Source organism: Nicotiana attenuata, unplaced genomic scaffold (genome assembly GCF_001879085.1).
Source record: "Nicotiana attenuata strain UT unplaced genomic scaffold, NIATTr2, whole genome shotgun sequence".
NCBI classification, from domain to species: Eukaryota; Viridiplantae; Streptophyta; class Magnoliopsida; order Solanales; family Solanaceae; genus Nicotiana; species Nicotiana attenuata.
This window is the reverse complement of record NW_017670892.1, coordinates 320,010-341,400: the sequence shown is the minus strand read 5'-3', so window position 1 is coordinate 341,400 and position 21,391 is coordinate 320,010. Positions and strand designations below refer to the sequence as shown.

General features: G+C 37.8%; 2 protein-coding genes across 3 annotated transcripts; one reads left to right on the top strand and one right to left on the bottom strand.

Annotated features, from left to right (window-relative positions):
* Positions 1-6,318: 6,318 nt before the first annotated feature.
* On the top strand, positions 6,319-13,523 carry LOC109244280 (myb-like protein P). The gene is made up of 6 exons (XM_019411342.1): positions 6,319-7,124; positions 7,682-7,893; positions 11,944-12,226; positions 12,311-12,396; positions 12,501-12,592; positions 12,703-13,523. The coding sequence occupies exons 1-6, from the start codon at positions 6,762-6,764 to the stop codon at positions 12,963-12,965; spliced, it is 1,299 nt and encodes a 432-aa protein (XP_019266887.1). The 5' UTR covers positions 6,319-6,761; the 3' UTR covers positions 12,966-13,523.
* Positions 13,524-14,933: 1,410 nt separating this feature from the next.
* On the bottom strand, positions 14,934-19,740 carry LOC109244279 (protein DEHYDRATION-INDUCED 19 homolog 3-like). Of its 2 annotated transcripts, none has more exons than XM_019411340.1 (5): positions 19,414-19,740; positions 18,706-18,947; positions 17,838-17,915; positions 17,019-17,272; positions 14,934-15,464 (listed from the first exon to the last, which is right to left on the bottom strand). In XM_019411340.1, exons 1-5 carry the CDS (start codon positions 19,460-19,462, stop codon positions 15,356-15,358), a joined length of 732 nt encoding a protein of 243 aa, XP_019266885.1. In that variant the 5' UTR covers positions 19,463-19,740; the 3' UTR covers positions 14,934-15,355. The 2 variants fall into 2 exon arrangements, with proteins under 2 accessions (XP_019266885.1, XP_019266886.1); XM_019411341.1 differs by having other exon boundaries at positions 14,934-15,461; positions 19,414-19,736.
* Positions 19,741-21,391: the final 1,651 nt, after the last annotated feature.

Below are 21,391 nucleotides of genomic sequence, written 5' to 3'. Positions count from 1 at the left end.
GGAAGACCAAAAATCAGGTGGAGAGCCTTAACTAAGGATAAAGCCCAAGAGTTGGAGGGGCGGTTGTCGGCTATGGGAGCTTGGAGGAGCAGTGGTGACATGAGCATTAGGTGTTCAGTGACAGCAGACTGTATAAGGGAGGTTGCGAGAGAGGTGTTAGGGGTCGCGACGGGCGTCTCTGGTGGGCACAAAGGAGATTGGTGGTGGAATGAAATGGTCCAGGCGGCGTAACTGAAGTTAGTGGGGAGCATAGGTGAGGAGGAGAGGCGAGCATGCATGAAGAGGTATAAAGTAGCCAGGAAAGAAGCTAAGCTGGCGGTCACGGAGGCTAAGACCGCGGCGTATGGTCGTATGTATGAGGAACTGGGGGAAAAAGGCGGGGAGAATAAGTTATTCCAACTGGCCAAGTTGAGAGAGAGAAGGCTCAGGATTGGACTGAGTGAAATGCATCAAGGACGATGATGGTAGAGTATTGATGGAAGATGCCCAGATTAAGAGGAGATGGAAAACTTACTTTTAGAAACTCCTGAACGAAGAAGGGGATCGGGATATTGCACTAGGCAAATTGGAGCATTCCGAGAGTCACCGTGACTCTAGGTACTGCAGGCGTATCAAGGTTGAGGAGGTCGTGGGAGCTATACGTAAGATGAGTAGGGGCAGAGCGACCGGGCCGGACGAGATTCTGGTGGAATTTTGGAAGTGTGTGGGGAGAGCAGGTTTGGAGCGGTTGACTGGGTTGTTTAATGTTATTTTTAAGGAGAAGAAGATGCTAGATGAGTGAAGGTGGAGTATGATAGTTCTATTGTATAAAAACAAAGGTGATATCCAGAGTTGTAACAATTATAGGGGTATTAAATTACTGAGTCATACCATGAAAGTGTGGGAAGGGTGGTTGAAGCGAGGGTAAGGACGATAGTGTCTGTATCCGATAACCAGTTCAGGTTCATGCCGGGTCGTTCAACTACGGAAGCTATACATCTTGTTAGGCGGTTGGTGGAACTGTACAGAGGGAGAAAGAAGGATCTGCACATGGTGTTTATTGACCTAGAGAAAGCGTATGACAAGGTTCCTAGAGAAGTTCTCTGGAGATGCTTGGAGGCAAAAGGTGTGTCGGTTCCTTATATGCTGGGGAAAAGACTCGAGTTAGGACAGTAGGAGGCGATTCTGATCGTTTTTCGGTTGAAATGGGATTACACCAAGGTTCTGCCCTCAATCCATTTTTGTTCGCCCCGGTGTTGGACGCGTTAATACACCATATTCAAAGGGAGATGCCATGGTGCATGCTATTCGCCGATGACATAGTTCTGATTGATGAGTAGCGAGCCGGTGTTAACGATAGGCTTGAGGTTTGGAGACAGGCTCTTGAGTCTAAGGGTTTCAAGCTGAGCAGGACGAAGACGGAATACCTGGAGTGTAAGTTCAACACTGAGCCGGGGGAAATGGACATGGATGTGAGGCTTGAATCACAGGTCATCCCAAGTAGAGGCAACTTCAAGTACCTTGGGTCGGTAATCTAGGGGGAGGGAAGATCGATGAGGATGTTACACATCATATTGGTATAGGATGGATGAAGTGGAGGTTAGCATCTGGAGTCTTGTGTGATAAGAGAGTGTCAGATGTGCCGGTAAGGAGATGTGAGCAGCTGGTTGTGGAGGGCACGAGAAGAGGTAGAGGGCGGCCTAAGAAGTATTGGGGAGAGGTGGTCAGGCAGGATATGGCAAGGCTTCAGATTTTCGAGGACATGACACTGGATAGGGAGATGTGAAGATCGAGTATTAGGGTTGTAGGTTAGGAGGTAGTTTGAGTCTTTCCTTACTTTGTACCATTGCAAGACCAGTCTGGTAGGATTTTTGTCTAAGATAGTTAGTGGCAATGTTGTGTCTTACTATTTCACTTTTCAGCGCAGGAACTATTTACTAGCTATCGCTTTTGCTTTGCATCTTTCTTATGAATTTCATGTTGTTCCTATTTTTCATATGATTTCTTTGCTGATACTAATATTGTCTCCTTTTGTCTTTTTGTTTTCTTGAGCCTAGGGTCTTTCGGAAACAACCTCTCTACTCCTTCGGAGTAGGGGTAAGGTCTGCGTACACACTACCCTCCTCAGACCCCAGTAGTGGGATTTTACTGGGTTGTTGTTGTTGTTGTTGTATACCTGAGTCGATTCTCTTGACAATCCCTCAAACACACGTTAATTGCAACGAAACACGTAACAGCGAGATCGAAATAGGGAACAATCCGTATGAAATGCTCAAAGCAATAACGTTGCTATTGCAAAATCATCTTTGTTGAAACTCTTTCTCAAGAGATTTAGAAAACGTTATGTAATGCAAAGCTTGCTGAAACTCTTCTTAAGAGTTTAGGGTTAGCGTTACATGAAATGGAAAGCTTGGTTGAAATGTTCCTTAAGAGACTAGAATATATTATTGAATTATGAATGTTATCTCTAATATTTGTGTAGGCCCCACATTCCAAGCTTGGTTTCACTTTGCTTTGTCAAAGTGTGACACCCTTCCACCTTATTTAATAGTCATTAGATAGATAAGGAATGCTTGCCACGTTGGGGAGGGGTAAGTCTTATCCCAAGCTTATTAATTAATACCCACTAATTTTAATTAACTAGGCAATCTCTCATTACCCAATAATTAATCAGTTACCTCAAATTACTTAAAATACTACTCACTTTTAATACACTTTATGTACCCTACTATCATGGTCATGGGGTACCTTGTGTGGCACTAGTCTATAAACAGCGGGTATTATGGCTCGAATCGTATTATATCCCAAATTGATGACCTTCGACGAAACTCATTTTCTTTGATTCGTTTACCCTTTATCCTTCACGGTACTTACTTATTGCTTGTTATAAATAGCATAAATACGTATAACCTCAAGATAATCTCATCCCCGAGTCTACGTCGATTAACTTACGACGAAACTTTAACATACAAAACGCGAGGTGTAACACTTCTAAAATCCGGTCACAAACTCTCGCAGCAATTCGGACTCTACTTCCGCAATTCTGAATATGCCAACCTTTCAGGCCTGCACCTTCCTGGACCCGGCATGGGCCTTGTTAAAGAATTTGCAAGCATCTCGAAGAAATCTATTGACTGCTCGGGTAGAAGTGAATACCATGTCAGAGCCCCCTTCATGAGGTCTCCCCGAACTTCTTCAGCAAGACTGACTCAACCTTATGCGGGGACGAGTCATTTCATTTCACAACCGTTGTGTAGGTGGTTATGTGCTCCTGAGGATCTGAAGTCCCATCATATTTTGGCACGTCTGGCATTTTGAACCGCTTCGAGATTAAATCCGGTGTCGCGTTTGAACGGTAAGTGGTGTATTTCTTTGAGTCTGGTCCTTTCAACATTGGCGGCGCGTCCAGAATTTGATCCATTTAGGCGTTTATTTTCCTCATAAACCACATGAGTATGGTTTTAAATGGATAATTCCTATTATTGTTACCAGACCCACTGTCGTTCCCCCCGGCTCCTCGAAGCCGACTTCATCCCTCGGGGTATTGTTATCAATCCTTTGTGTTGTTTGGTTTGCGAGAGCACCATGAGGAACTGGACCTCTTCCATTCGCGTTGTTGGAAGCACCCGACAACACTTGCCTCAACTCTGTCATGACTTGACCTTGTCGCGAGAGATGACCCATAATAGCCTTTGTTGTTCCCTCAAGATTCTCACCATTTTTGCAACGTGCTCGTCTTCAGCATTATCAGGAGTTGCCTCCCGAACATGTCGTGGGTATTGCCCGCTATGGACCGACGTGGCTACATCCTCCTCGTTACGGGTATCACTGATCGAATCTTCGTGTTGAGACTGATTTCCTTTGGCAACAACGTTATGTGTGATGTTGACATCGTTATCTGCCACTTTTTTTTAACGATTTTTTACTAAAGATCAAAGAATTAAATAGATTAGTAATAGATGCAAGGATCAACTCAATTACGCAAATGTCTAAGCCCTACGGTGGGCATCACACTGTTTACCCGTAAAATAGTACAGTTTTATACGTGGTTTATAGACAAGCGAATCGATTTGATCCCAAAATGATAAATAAATTAAATAAAATACAAGACTTAGCGTTGGAATTGAGATAAGACAACAAGTAGCTTGGTTCCGGGAGCAGAGCTTCCGAAGACAGTAATAAGAATATCAATAGACGAGAAATAAAGTGTTATCGAGGTTACAATAATGTGTAGCATAAGTTTGTCAGAAAATTCGTGTCCTTTACAATAGCTGTTGAAGTCACTATTTATAGCTGCACCTAGGGAACAAGGTCCTAGGATCAAGCCCCTCTTAAATGATAATTATGAGGGTCATTGATGAATGTATAACGGCAGGCTATGAATACCAAAATCATCTATAACGGATTGTGTATTTAATACTGCAAAATATTCTTCATTGAATGTTATCGGATGGCAAACGTTCGTTTGTCTTTATTAGCAATATTCCCCTTGGAGTCTTCCTGGTGCCAACCGAAGCTGCTGCTATTTAATACGAACCGATTTCACTCCATACACATATGGCATGCAAGATAGAAAAAGTAAGAGAGACATATCATAAAATATCAACTTAACATAATAGATAACATAGCGATAAATGGATCATCATGTAATGTACCATGAGCATAAACGAGACTCACATTGACATTAGAATTATTAGATAACCAACCACTTATTAAGTTAATGATAAGCATAGCAAGATACCACATATGGCTTTAGAAAGTATCATCTATATACACTTAATCCATACACCTTGAGGCATATACATGCACATATAAAAGCATGATGAGATAACCCATTTTTTAAGAAAAACTTAAAGCAATGCTACTGATATATACTAACATTAGGGGTGGCAAATGGGCAGGTTGGGTCAAATTTAAGCGGGTCAAAACGGATCATATTAACAAATGGCAAGGCCCAACCGCCTAAAAAATTACTTGGGTCAAAATGGGTTGGGTCAAGTTGGGTCAAATAACGGGTCATAACCCAGCTCGCCCAACATGACCCAATTTTCTCTTTTTGTAAATCGCGAGAATGCTTTCTTCTTCAACTAATTTAAACTAAAGGTAGTAAAATGCTATCCCCTGCTTGCACTTCCTCTCTTACTCTTTTATCTTTATTTTCAGGTATGCATAAAATAAATAATTATTAAAGAATAACATGTTCGACTTGAAATTTAAATACAATCATAAATATAATAAAAGAATATGGATATTATTGGGTATAAATCTTTTAAGTTAACAACTTGTTTGAATGGTTGTTACCCATTATATTTTACTATATTGTTATGCCAAAACAATGTTTGTTGTGATTGTTTATTTAAAATTGATTGAACCGTATTATTAAATCCATTGTTCCGGAACAACCAAAAGACCCATTTTACGAAACAATCGATTTGGTGCGGTAGGATCATTTCCTATTTTCCTTTTCAATTATGCCCTTACTTATTACTCTATCATTCTATTTTGTCATTTTTTTTAACTCCAATCTCCAAAGTTACACATTGGGTTTCTAGCTGTTTTTGACCCGTTGGGTCACTTGTGTTTGGGTTGAAGGAACTGATGTATACATAGGGAAAGCCGTGTACAATGAAAAATGCAAGCACGACTTGGGGAGGGGCCTTTACTTGTTTATTTAATTTGAGATTAATATTTATTATATTTAACAAGGAACTTATTGGGTTATACCTACTCTGACTCAAAACAATCCAATTTTGATGGGTTAACCTGGGCTAGACCCATTTGTTTTTTATATATTAACCCAACCCGTTCAAGATTGGAAGGGTTGGGCGGGTATGGGCTAAAATTGCCAGCTCTGTCTATCATGCATCACATATTTTATCTACCACGAAGGTATGACAATATTCGGTGGCAATTGATCCATATTCCTTTTGGTTATTAACTCAACCTTAAAATAAGTGCACCATTCAAACTTCTTGAAGCATGAGTGACAACGATTAATATTATACTAACTTTAAAAAATATGTACATAAAATATCTAATTTTTGCGAAAAACCATAAATTCACGGTGTCCGAGTGTATATGCTGGCTCGCCTTTGTACTTGATAAGTTCCAACTAGATCCTCTAACAATGACTCTTGTGACATGAAAGTAGAGAAATCTCAGCAAAAATAAAAAATACTAGGTGATAATTAGGTGATTCTTTTTCTATCTAGTGAAGCAGATACGCACCAAGCTGACTCATGGCTCGATTGCATTTTTCAGTCTTCTTCTTATCACGTCATAAATTAGGAGAGGTTTAGTAGGTTAGAATCAACAAACAGAAAAGTTGAAGAAAAAAGTTGTGGCAAAAACCCGAGAACCAAAAGGGGACATGGCAATATTCAAGTACCGAGGGGGTAAAACACGGTCCATCACATTGTCTCTAATTGGTTGAAGGCAAAGAGAATACACGCGTCAAAAAACGACTGCTCATGAAAGTGAAGACTCAAACCCCTTTTCTCCTCTCCACAACTCGGTCTCCTATTTTCCTTTTTCCTTTTTTTTTTCTTTTAAATTTTTATTTTCCTTTTATTTTTTCGCCTTCAGAAACTCCGAAAAATCAACAAAAGTTTCAACCTCCAAAAACCTCCAAAACCCTAATCAAGTAAACCCGCAGATTTTGATATTTCCACACTTCAATTCAATCCCATTTCACAAATCTATCAATTTTCGCTAACTTAATTTCACCATTTTAGACTCATTAAGCAGCTTAATTAACTACACACACAAATTCGGGAGTAATAATGGCTGGTTCTGGAAGCTTCGCGGTGTCGCGGAGTCATGGCGGTGACCGATTCTACAATCCTCCTGCTATGCGCCGGCACCAGCAGATGCTATTACAACAGCAACAGCAGCAGCAGCAGCCACAGAAACAGCAACAACAACAGCAGCAGCAGTTGCAGAGAGCAGCTAATAAAGCTGAGGCGCCTGCTGCTGAGGCGGCTGGGAACCGGACGGACTCGGACGATTCGACTACGACATTGTCGAAAACGCCCTCCGGTTGCTCCGCTGCTTCGCCGCCACGGCCGCCGCCAGTAAATGTTACTAATTTGGATAGTTTGATTGAATCTGTTACTCCCTTCGTGCCCGCCCTGCATTTTTCTGAGGTATAAGAGCTGTTTCATTTATTTGTAAGTTATAAGTTACTAGCAGTCCTTTTTTTATTTATTTATTATTATTATTATTATTATTATTATTATTATTTTTTATAAGTAACACAATCTTTATAGTAGCAGGATTTTGCTTTTTCATTTTGCTCTGCTCAAACTATCGTCCTTGCTTGCATATGAGGCGAGAGCTGCTTATAGATTTCAAGTTTTTATATTTCGTTATCTTTCCTCTTTTATATTTGGAGTGGAATGGATATTGAAGAATCATATTAGCCAAACCAGTTTGTTATTTAGGGGTAATAGTTATAGTAAAGGTAGTAGTTGTTGTTCTCATATTTAGGAAGCAAATGCTGTTTGATTTGCTTTCAAGGTTTTAAGATTTCTGGTTTAGATTTCAAGATTTTATGTTTTCTTCACATTTCTCACGTTTAGGAATCAAGTGTGATTTTATTTTTGACCGGTATGCATTAATTTTGCAATTATTTGTTGCATTAAGAATGAATAGCATCAGAATGAAGAATATTTTATCAATTTATCAAGCTTTGTATGGACAGGTGAATGTAAGAGGCCGTAGAACTAGGGAAGCAGAGTCAAATCCCTATTATTGCCTTGGGGATCTCTGGGAAGCTTTTAGTGAGTGGAGTGTCTATGGAGTGGGCATACCACTATTGTTGAATGGGAAAGACTCAATTATACAGTATTATGTTCCTTTCTTATCCGGCATCCAGTTGTATGTAGATCCATCTAAGCCATCTTCACGCCTTAGGTAAGCCAACCTTTGATGTTCTTTTTCTATTTTCGTGCTAATTAGTCTTTTTATTGGTCTATAGTTATTCACCATTTCTCCGAATGCTTATTCTGCTTGCCATCTAAATTGGTATCCACTTTAGCTATGCTTCGTAATTTTTCAATTGCTTAGTTCAGTTTGAGTGGGTTACAAAAAAATATATTCAATTTGAGCGGATTACAACATAGACTCACAAGCTTTAACTTGGACGTGCATTGAGTTCACTGTTTCAATTGGCTAATTCCTTGAGATGAAGATATTCTTATTGTTCCATTGCCACAAAACTCTCCTAAAAGAACCATTGCAATGAAAATGCTTCAAAATTGGTTGTTCTTTTTCCTATGTTGTTGAAATCACCCCCCTTATGAGAGACTTTATTAACTCTCCATGCCGCAAATGGGATGTTGAGATGATTAGGATGAATAGAATCTTCAGAGGGAATAGGATTCACATGGAATCATGGATTTTATGACGTCGAAGTGTAGTTTAAGACACTGCTATTTGGTAGTCATTTATGGGAATATCTTTTCGTTGCGAATGATGCCTTAAAATAGAAGCTAAGGGGTAGTTATTTCATAATTTTGCTTTTTAATAAGATTATTTCATAATTTTGCTTAGGATAGCGTTTTATTCTTTTTGATAACTTACAACGTTTACTAAATTGCATGTGATGGTTGACTGTTTTATATTGCAGTCTGTTATTTTGTCCATATCATCTATCCACGGCCCCCAACTCTTGGATGGATATTTCGTATGCAGTTTGTAGAAGTGTGATGTGATTCATAGAAAGCTTTATGCTGCTTGTTGAAGAAAATTGAGAGTACCAACTTGATAGGTGCATTAAATAGACAAGAGTATATTGAGAGTACCAACTTGATGGTTGCATTAAATTATTTACGATTTACCTTGTTGATGGTTCTCGGTGGTGTTAAATTGTTTAGGGTTTTGCTAACGTGCATTCTAACCATATGCTATAATTTTATGGAGTTCTTTCTATACTAATAAACTACAAGTATGTCTTGCATATTCTTAGTGGTTGTGTAGCACTTTCTTGTTCTTCTTGTTCATCAATAATATCTTACCTTATCAAAAAGATAAAAAGGTATGTCTTGCATATTTTGCCTTAGAGAATGGATTAAGATAACAAATTAGATGGATGCCTTAAATCCTAACTTGCTCGGACTCGGGTGCGGGCATCCGATACGGGCACGGATCTGAGTGTCGGATTCGGCAAATCTAAATTTTAAGATTCGGGGGTGCGGATCCAGGTATGGATACGGGTGCGGGGATTTGGATAAAAAAATTCAAAATTATGAAAAATAGAGCGATAAAGAGAAAAAGAAAGCCATTCAAGGCGTTCCACCAACTCTCCATCTATATCGCTGATACTGTCTACCAGAAGTTCGAACTCAGAACACGGCCTCTTGAATTCTTGTTTTTTCTCAAACACAAAGCAACATAATATGAGACAAAAGTACTACATATTGAAGGTATGCCATTTCCCATGTCTTAAATCTGTTTTGTTTTTATTTTTGAGAAATCAAAATCTCAGTCCCCCCTACCCCCAATTTGTCGATGGACGCAGGTCAAAGTATCCGAAGTTAACGTATCTTTCGTGTCATATTATCATAGGTAAATGAACCAGAAAGGCTGTCATGAGATAACCAGAATAAATCATGAGGGAATACTCGGCATAGGATGACCCAACATGATATACCGACTTACACATATGACGTACGGCCGAGACGTATCCCGCACCGCTCCCGTCCCGTGTCGAGATGGGTGCAGCACCAAAAACGAAGAGTCCGCAACTTAGCTTAAATCTACGTCGCTGATGGTATTTGACCGTCGGTATTAAGAGCCTGTTTGGACATAAGAAATTTTTTTCTTTTTTCCAAAAAGTTTCCACTTTTTCTCGAAATCAATGTTTGTTCATAAATTTTCAATTTTCACTTGAAGATGCATTTTGGAATTTTTCGAAAATTTGAAAAACTCCAAAAAGCTATTTTTCACAATTTTCACTCAGATCACTCACAAAACTTCAAAAACAACCCAAAATGATATTCATGTCCAAACACAACTCTAAATTTCAAATACTATTTTCATTTCAAAAATTTTTCACCCTTTTTTGGAATTTTACAATTCTTATGTCCAAACGCCCACTAAATAGTTTTTAATTTTTGCTCTGAATCTGAGCTGGCACAAAAGTCTAGACCGACAAAGATAAATCATAACAGAAAACTGAGACCTGCAACATCCTTAATGAGAATTTCCCTGTCCTTAAAGGCCTCTATGGTTCCTGGTCTTCTCCATTATGGGAGCTTATTTCTTAAGTACAACATTAATTAGTATATTCATATGAGTTAATATACTAATCAAAAACAATAAATCACTAGTTAATATACTCAAATGACATCAATAGAGCCTTCACATTTCACTTAATGTGCTCTTGGTTGTGCATTTGCTGGTTCTCATTTATTAGAGCCCCCCCCCCCCCCCCACCCACACACACCCCACCCACACACACAAAAAAAACAAAAAACCTTGCCTGTGTGAAAATATCTCTCTGAAGTGTAATAAGTAGCAGTAAAGCTGTGTTTCACTGGCTTGCTCCCTCTTGATCATACTCACCGCACATTCAAGCTTGTGCTGTTAATAAAATAAATATATTAGGTAATACAAAAAAAATACTAGGTAATATGATCATATTCTACTAGTTGAAGTTGTTGTGTTCCAATAGTGGCAGATCCAACATGGACTTGAATAAAATCTGCTTACATCTTGCTTTGTGGAAAGAACTTCTTGCAGAACCAGGAGTAATTAAGCAGCAGTCATTCCTGTGTTTAGATGGCTCTTTCCATTAATAAATCAAAGTTCCATTTGATCATTGAATGAATTCCTGGTCAGTTGTGCATGCTGCTTGTAATTACTGTTCCTTATGATGATACTTGTTAATCCGTCAAAGTTATAATGTAATGATACATTAACATTTTGTTTATGTTGCAACCACAACTTCTTTTCTCGCATTGCATGACTTGTCTGAACATTGTTGAGACTCTACTCTGGATGCCCTTTAAGCTTCATTATTACTTAACTAATAGCGATATTTTAACAGCCTCATCTCTCTAACCATTTAAAACATTTTTAACCAATTGGATTATCGCCAGTTCCGAAGTAAATGCATGGTTCTCTCTCTCCTTATTTTGCTATTAATATCTTTCTGCTGTGTTGAGGGTGTGTTAAAATGCGGGTGTACTTTACCCTACAGGCTTACCTGGATAGGCTATTCGGTGATCCCTTGCTTGGTAAATGGTGGATGTACCTTTTTGAAGGCACCAGCAATTTCACAAGTTTCTGAACTAATTTCTTCTGCAACTCATCTTGGTGCTGCTATTCCCTTTTCTGAAACTAAACCTTTTGGTTTCAAGGCAAATTTTGCATAGACAACTTGAGACTTTTTATCTGTTTGGCACTTTCCATAGGCTAGTAGAATGGTTGATGTTAGAGATTCATGATCTGTTTCATGATATTACCATTTCGTGGTAATGAAACACACATGCCAAATTAGTGCAGGTTTCCAATTTTGGGGTTTTAGTTTTATTATGGTACTTGTGAGATGGGAACCTGGAGCAGCACCTGAAATTGTTCAGTGAGAAACAGGGTTAGCTTCGGAACTGTAGACACCCACTTTAGCTACTAAAGTGGCTAAAGTAACTTGGTACTTGGTGCATCTTCCATATTTGATGGTGAGACTTGTTCTTTTGTACTTATGTGGACCTTTTCTCCAGAAATAGTAAATCGAAGAAGAAGCTTGTCAACATATTATGATTTTTACTTGTCAAAAAAAGATACTAATGTGTTTGGTCCAAGCCGATTAACTGATTGCTATTATTGTCTGTTATTGTGAATATTAATTGGATATTTTAGCTAATGTTTCTTTCTTTCACCTAAAGAAAACTTCATCTGGCACAGTTGGGCATTTTAACATGAATCCTACCTTGTATCTTGTGTTCCTTTTGTTTTATCCAGGAGGCCTGGTGAAGAGGGTGATGCTGACTCATCAAGGGAGACCAGTAGTGGTGGAAGCAGTGACTGTGAAGAGAGGCGGTCCAAATCCTCTTATGATGGGCTGTGGAACCAGCACAGCCTTGTAAATCAAAATGCCCAGCGACTAAATAGACTATCATTGAGGGACAAGTCTGTCACGGGTTCATCGAGCGATGAAGCTGAAATTTCGAATTCTCTTGGGGTGCTCTTGTTCGAGTATTTGGAACAGGAGCAACCACATCATCGAAGACCACTGGCTGACAAGGTACATCATTTCTTAGTCTTTGAAATGAATCACTTCTTTGTTCTAAATGTGTATTTTGTTCTGCATTCATATCTTCTTTTTCAGATAGCAGTTCTGGCATCTCAATTTCCAGTGCTGAAGAAGTGCAGGAGCTGTGATTTACTGCCTTCTAGTTGGATTTCTGTAGCTTGGTATGTTTACAACCCTGTAGAACTTAGAGTAATTTGCAGCACGATGAGGATATTTGAAGCTCTTATTTTGCATTTTAGTTTGTGACTACTTCAGTGTGTTGTAGGTATCCTATATACAGAATACCAATGGGTCCCACGTTGCGGGATCTGGATGCTTCTTTCTTAACCTTTCATTCTTTGTCTACACAATCCAGAGGTATGTCCACCCTTTGTGTGCAAACAGACAGATTTATGTATTTGTTGTATGCATGTGTGTTTTTACTTCCTAGTGCTTTTTCTGAAGTAATGTTTCTGTCATTTTCTTAGCTCTGAGTACAGTTCAGCCACGCTACCATGGTGCAACTGGCAGGAAAGTTCTTGGCAATGTAAATGCATGCTCAAGAATTTCTTTACCAGTCTTTGGCCTTGCCACATACAAACTGAAAGGGTCAATCTTGAGTCCATGTGGACCTCATGAATCCGAGCAAGAAGATTCTCTATTGCAAGCTGCAGACAGTTGGCTTCGGCGCTTGCAGGTTATCCTTCCCGATTACCAGTTTTTCCGTGTGCACTATTCTCCATGGAGATGATCCAGCTGTTGAAGCTCCTAAGTTTTTGCTGATAATGGGGAGAAACTTAGATTGTCAGTTTGGTTAAAAAGTTTTGAGATCTAAAACCCCAGACTTTGACCAATCTTGGTCAAAGATCCATATCTCCATTAAGCCTTCCATTTTGATGTGGAAGGTTTTTGTATTGGATTGAGGGAGAAAAAGATCGGATGGGCGTGATAACTCTCAGTGAGTCTATTTGACGCTCACAGTGGAAATGCTGCTGCTTTGTACTTTATGATTGTTTCCTGAAATGTGGCAGGACTCCTCATTACCCTGCCTTCTTTGCTTTGCTGGGGTGGATAAAATATAATCTTCTGATATGGATAGGCCTGTTGTCTTTGTTGAGTCAGGAGCAGAAGTTCTTGACAAGTGATAGTGACGAAAGATTTGGAACCTGTATTCTCAGATTGCACATAAAAATTGATAGAAATATTTGTTATAGTTTGTCAAATTCATACAACCAGTACGTTGTGTTCCTGAAATTGCAATCTCATGATTTCTTTCCTTATATTCTTAATCCACATCTTTGGATCTTCATAGGCATTGAGGACTCCAGTTTCAAAACTGCCTGGACTCCAGTCTATGGTATGAAGTACTATTAAGTTATGCCAATAGCAGCATATGCAGCCGAGTACTTTCTGAGTTTGTGTTGACGACAATTCTGTTGCTATCATTATAGGGTATGATAAAATTAAATGGGTCATTTTCTCTTTTCTTGAACGCTTTATAGTCTTAACTGAAAGGGTGCATGGGAGGTGGCTTTTCTTTGCAAGAGAATCTGGTTCATGACAATGACATAAGTGAAGTGGGAACTGCAATGGATAAGTGTGCTAGTATAGGTTATGGTATTTAGGTATCAATTTCTTCATTAACCATATGACATTTTGTGGATTGGGTTTGCAACAATGGTGAAGCTTTTAGGTGTAAGAAAACAATTTTCTTCATGACCTCGAAGATGGTTTTGAGTTTGTAAAGACTTGTTCGTGTGATTATATGGTTTAGGGTTATACAACTTCTTTTAAATAAACATTTTCTTATATATTCTACTCCCATCTCTCGGATAACCATCGTTGGAAGCAGTAGACCAAACGAGAATTAGAAGCTAACCAGTTTCATATCCAATCCGCAAAAAAAAAAAAAAAAAAATGGAAGCGTGAGAAGGAAACAAAACTTATTTGTAGGATTTTCACTATTTATTTTTGTCGATTGAAGGTTGATGAGATCAGAACAATATATCAGGCAAAGAAAACCTGGTGCCAAATTTCGTTCTAATTCCAATATAATAACTACCAAAAACTTAGATCCATTGACTAAATTTCGGTAAATTGTTACAATATCATAACTCATTGTTACTATAAATATTAACTCCAGTGAAAGAAAGTGTAACTGGCTTCCTTTGCATTTAGAATATCACAAGATGTTTAGCATCGTTTGATATAGAAACCTGACGACTTCATGGACTATTCAAATTCAATTGAAGTGATATTTTCAAAGTCCTCTTTCTACCATCACTAATTCCTTTTTAATAGAAATATCACAATAGCCTTTTAAACTCTGTACAACAAAATAGTTTCAGAAGGTAGCAAAGCATTGTCCAAAAGAAATAGTAAAGGTCGATCAAGGTAGTCAGTCTTTTAAAGACAAGAGGAAGGTATTCTTCGTTCGATTTCATTAATTAGTACCCCATTCTCCATGATAGCCACGGACTGGAGTCGTTTGCTGGATGTCACTGTTTGAGTAGCCAATCCTAAATTAGTAGCCTTCGATAATCTACCTATTCCGTGATAACTTCCATGTTTTCCCCATCCCAACATGTAGAACTCATGTCACATAATTCTCAAACGATATTCAAGTCATCACTACATTATTCACTCTGCTTTTAGACTATATGAGGATAAAATAGCATGAAGCAAGGGACTATAATGTAAAGCTGAAGAAACTTGCACATGAACAATTCAAAGAATGACATCTAATTTCTTTTGCAAAATGTGACAATGACCGTAAAAATGCTACTTCATAATTAGTCCTTTTGGATCTGACTATATGAATGAGGAATTTCTGTTTCCAGTCACGGATAGTCAAGTGCATGATGTAGTATAAGCTAAATCAGCTAAGAGGGAAACAAAGAAAGAGAAATAGCACGCTGAAGTCACTTTAATTGAAAGAATTGTGTTAAAGCATGTTAACCGGACATATCTTTGCATAGGCAACCACAGCAGGGAGCAAGTCAACTACAAGGTGAACACTGCTTTAACTCCAACCAACAGCTTCTAGCTGCTAATAACTTAATCATCATATTTCGTGGAGCATCTTCAAAGAGCTTCTGTGCCAGTATCCAAATAATGGAAAAGAAGCACTGATGTTCAGTTTCATAAATAGTCTTCGAGTATGGTGGAGAGCAATAGTCCTTTCACAAATTCAGATCTCTGGAACTTCTCTTCCTGATCCTTGTCCATTGAAGGAAACGGTTGGGACCTTCTTTGACAAGGATTTGATTAAAATGAAAAGAGTCAACTTTTACCATCCAGGCAAATGTAAGTTAGGAGGTAGCAAGAAATCCAAAGGATAATACGTGCTTTCCTAGAATAACATTTAGCAAGCATTCAGGAAAAGATACATCTAAAGTTCTCTACACAACTCAAGTTCCAAATTCAGTGCCATGGACGCTTAGACCAAGCGAATATGTTATGTAGTTCACTTACAATGTGGTATTTCCTGCTATGTTCATTTCAAAGCAATCATTTTTTGCCACCTATGCTTGAGTTACTCATGAAACAAAAACTGAACTTGCTAATTGAAGGAAAACAACATCAGAAAAATAACCAGCTTCTATGTCACTCAAGGTTTGGCTCAGGAAAATGTTGTTGTAGGGCTAAATGAAATATCGTTCAAAATGACTAGATCAATTACAAAAGGGAAGGCATTAAAGGGAAAGGACAGAGTGAAGAAGGATGGTGAAGATCAAGAAAGATATTGTTACATATATAGTAAGAGAAAAGAAGGAGAAAACCGTTGGATGAAAGCATCAGGTATCAGAATTAACCTTGGCATGCTCCTGGTGCTAATCAGATTGAAGAAATAAAAATAAATGGTGATACAGTGTCTTCCTGACAAATTTTTGAGAAGAATGCATAAATGACCTTTTTTTTATTGCCCTACTGTTCACCTGTGATAACAAAGTAACAAAATTTGGGAGAAATGAACCCCCCCCCCCCCCCCCCCCCCAACCTAAAAAAAAAAAAAAAGAAAAAAAAACAAATGGTTCCATGAGTTCTCGAAGTTGGCTTGATTTTAGAAGCCTTCTGAGTGAAGCTTTTTTAACTTTTAGCAAATGGAACTACAGCATTTTCCTTAGCAAGGGAATAACAAAATCCAAAAACTTGGCAATCATGCATTGATGTTCCTATTATATTCCCTACAAATTGTTAAACTAGGTTTTCTCTCACAATTTCAGATATATGTAAAGCACTACATATCCAGCATAGGCAAAATTTTTAAGGACACCTGAGTTCTCGAATTAATCTAACTTACTGCCAAGATCACTTCTTGCATAATCCAGAGATGTGATGCATACAAGTATAATCAGCAGCAATCAAAAGTAAATTCAAGCAACAACGCTCTATGCACATCATTGTTTCCATGAACGATCACATTTAATGAAATTTAACCAAGCAAAAGTATGAGGAACTTATCATTGCTAGATGAACCAAAACTATAACTAGTTAGCTACCTATCCAGCTTGTGTGCTTCGGTTGTCTCCAGTGATCAGATCAAGTCTGGTTCTAAGTTCGAATTAAGTTACAAGCTGTTGTTCTCCAATTAGTTTGCAATGACAATAATTGATAAAGGACAAGCTTCTAACAAATGGAAGATATTGAGTGTGCCTACTCCTATATATCCAGCTTTCTTTTATCCACTAATTTGTCCTTTTTCATCATCGTGATCAGTGCCATTTGGTGTTGGCAGATGATGAGAGATAACACATAGAACCATGACCAAACTGTTGAAATTAAATCATAATAACATTCTTACCTTTCACTAACATGGTCATCTAGGCTGTTTACAGATGAACTTGCTTCAGCTGAAGTGCAGGATTGTCTTGTATGAAGTCTTTTGGAAGGCTGCTGATTGCCGACAAATGATAACAGTAACTGGTTGGTTGCCGTATTAGAGGAAGGAGTGACATGGCTGGATTTCTTTTCCAAATAAGCACTCAGCAACTCTTTCCTCAGTAAGGATAAGGCTGAGAAAGATCCACCATTTTGAAGTTTCTTTTTGCTGAGAGCTTAAGGTTTGTTAAGGTAAATCAACTTATAGCTCCACATGCTCATATGATAAACAAAATATAACATTTCTCCTAAAATAATGACTGATGCAGAATCATGCTCAAGGAAATAACTCAGATAAACCAATAAACATGAAAGTTGACAAGGTTTTTTTTTCTTTTTCGGATAAGGGAAAGAGGGCAAAGTTAATAACATTTGGAAGCAGCAACGGTACCGAAGTGTCGCTTTCTTAATAATATTTAATTATAAAAAGGAAGGCATCTGCCACTATCTTTCATTAAGCATAATGATTGATGAAGATGTTAGAAGTTATGAATTAGACAACACACAGAGCAAAATTGAGAAGCTACTGCATTCCAGTTCACTATATAAACAAATATCAAGCTCACTAATCCAGACTCACTCAACGCAGAAATTTCTATAGTATCTTCCCAATTGACTATAAAGAACAACTACGAAACTTGATTTGCTATTCTCTTACAATCAGCTATGAAAAGTCAATAACTCCTACACTTAACCTGACTATGTAAAGCTGATAAATTGGAATAAAGGAAGTGAAGGATATTTTTAGTATACTTTCATGTTGCACGATGACATGTGTAGCCATATTCGTTCGCACCTTGACAGCACATAGAGGACATATCTGGAGATAAAGAAACACAGATCATAAGAAATTCAGACTTCAAAAGACTAAGGCTGAAAATACAATGGCCATAAGATAATTTCACACAACACTGAAGTACTACTGTTCGTTATAAGCAAACATATCTCAGATTGAGACAGTGTGCAAATATGCCAAACCAATTGTATGTTTTTGTATCAAATTCCTAGGATTACAAAACTCAGGCACGAACTGCAATAACTGAAAAGTTGCAGTTAGTTTCGTCCTAATAGGAATCATCAAATAGAGAAAAAGGTACTTTTGGAGGTTCCAGCTCAGTGTAAATCAAATAAAACCACCTTTCTCCCAACCCTCTCATTTGCTCGAAAATTGAATAGTTCCGTGCTTCTTGGTCATATTGAAGGAACATTTTATTTATTTAGGTTTGCACCACACTCTCTCACATGCATCTGACTTCTTTTCTCACGAGTACATGGATTTTTTTTTTAATAATAGGTAGGTGATACTCAAACTCTACCTGATACAACCAATTAATCTAAAAGTTCGAGACATTCAAGAAAGCAAGCTGCCCTAACGATCGCCACTCTACCACTAGACTTTGCATCTTCACAATCAACACGTAATGACCTTTAAGAAAGTCTCTACCAATGGCAGATGTGAACAACAGCCTCAATCCAACAGGTGACTATCCTAATCCTAATTTAAACCCTTCAAGAGCAAACTCTCTTCTAAAAATTATTAAAGAGAAGACAAAACCAAAATTCAAAATACTTCCAACATGAAAATGAAAGAAAATATAGGTATTGTTTACCCCGGTCTTTGCCTCCATGCGATGCTCGCTGTCAATGTGACAGCACAATCCAAGCATATCGAAGTCTTCTGAACAAAATGGACATGCCAATTCTGTTTTTACATTTTCATTGTTAACATCTTCATCATCACCCTCCTCTTCCTCCTCCTCCTCCTCTTCTTCTTCTTCTTCTTCTTCTTCTTCTTCTTCTTCTTCCTCCTCCTCCTCCTCCTCCTCTTCCTCTTCAATATCCACACAACCATCTATTTCAAGATTCAACATGATTATGCCCAAAGAACATATAGTCCGCAAATACACAAATAAACACACACACACACACAAAAGCAATACATATTCCCCTATGTCCAAAAGATTTGGCATTTCTTTATTTCCAAGAATCAAAGTAAGTGGATTTTGACCAAAAACAACAACAACTACAACACAAGTGGGGTCTGGGGAGGGTAGTATGTGTACAGGCCTTAACCCCTACTCTGGAGGAGTAAAGAGGTTGTTTCCGATAGACCCTCGGCTGAAAAAGACTAAGTGGAATTTAAAAATGTAATTTTTCATGTATGAGAAGAATTGAAACAACTAAAATGATTCTTCCCATAGTTTCCAAGTATCTAAATTTAATTTTTAAAGAACAAATTAATCTAGTTCGATTAGCCCGTAAACTTAGTCGGATATTAAAAATTGCCAAATAAACAGAGACGGTTGAAAAAACAGTACCCTTTAAAGCAGAGAGCAGAATTTCCCAATCGTCATCATGATCATCCATTGAGAGTTTGCCTGTAGAAGAAAGCCTAATTCCTATAAATAGAAAATACCCAGAAAATATAAATACATAAAGATCGTATTTATGTATACACAAAGCTTATAGGGTTTTAGGGCACTTTTGAGTAGGAATTATTGGTGGTGTGTGATATGTGAAAAAAGACTATTGAGACCAGAAGAAGAAGAAGAGCGTCTGCCTCTGGTAGAATGCTGAAGGAAAGGAAATGGGTAATTAATTGGGTCGGGTCCGAATCGGGTACCGAAATACCCGTGGACTCCCGCGTTTTCTGGTCAACTCTCGAATCAGTCGCAGCAGCCAAATAATAGAACCAGCCAAACGATTTGTTTATTTATATTCTTTTGTGTAGTTACAATCTGTCTAATTTTTGACATTTTAAAATATTTGGCACAATTTTATTTTTGAAACTTTTCTAACTTTGAATAATCTAAATTGATCAAACTATTCACTCTTTAACATTGACGTGATATTTTTTTCTCTTTTAATCACTATATTTATTTTCTTCCATCATCATTAATGCATTGAATTCTATTTTCTTAAACTCAATACCAATTATCAAGCCAAACACCTGTCACAAAATGTAATGGAAGAAATATTTGATTACTTTGGTATCTATTTCAGAGTTAGCAATCAAATTTATTTATGTATCCATATCTATTAATATTGGAATTGAAGAGTATTTATATTTGAATGATTACCTCTATTATATGGTTGATGGCAAGTATTACAATAATGTATGACTATGTATTCAAGATATTTTTTAAATCGAATGTCATCGAAGGAACCATGCATTTAAAATGCAAGGTGAGAATTTTTTTTCCTTTTTTTTTTAAAGTTTTTGTTATTTTTTCTTTAGATATATTTTAAGTAATACTTTCTTGCCTTTTGTCGTGTTTCTCTGAACCCCTTTGTGTACTAACAAGCACAATTCCACTAATAATAAGGAGAAGATCAATTTATCCATGTAGGGGGTAAAATTGATAAATGATAAGTGGATGCTCGTACAATTGACATGTGGCAGTGAAGTCAAATAAAATATGAGTCAGCAAATAGATGGCACCGATTACAAACATGTGACCAACGCTGAGTAAGTTCCGAAGACACTGGAACCAAGGACGAGAAATCTGATCCGGTTGGGAAACGCAGCATTCAATGAGCAGCTGTTACAAAGAATTTTTGTATTTATGCTCAACCGTTATGCAACCATCAAGAGGGATTTTATTCCTATTAAATCAGAGCTTGATTCGGGAATCTTGTCTCCCTACTTTGAGCTATAAATAGAAGAATTTGTATTCACTATGGAAACGGGACATCTATATGCAAAAAGGCAAAACTTATTCTCATTCTATTAACAATACTCTTTCTTTCTGTTTATTACATTGTTTTACTTCTACTTTCGCGAAAACTCTTTTCCCAATCAGGCCTGTATTTCCTTCAAGTCTATTTAATCAGTTTATTTTTTTCTTAGTTATTTTATATTCTTGGATTAAATTAATTCACGTGTCTATAAACTACCTTATAAATTCAACTATACTGCTATATGGGTAAACAGTTTGGCGCACACCGTGTGGTATAGACAATTGTGTTATTACTTCTATCCATTTATCTGTTACTAACGCATTTTGACGCTTTTCTTTAGTCAACGAAAAATCAAATATGGCAGCTAATGATGTGAACAACTCTTTCAATGTTGGAACAAACAATGAGCGTAAGGATATGTTCCAGCGTGATGATTCAACCAGTGAAACTCGCAATGAAGGAGACGAGATAACTCCGGTTCGTGATGAACGAAATTCCCGGCAAGTGAGAAGTCCAACTCCCGATGATATGGACGATGAGCCTGTTGTTCAAACGGTAAAAGTTTTGAGAGCGCAACAAAGGAAAATCATGAATCATCTCTCAAGACAAGACCAG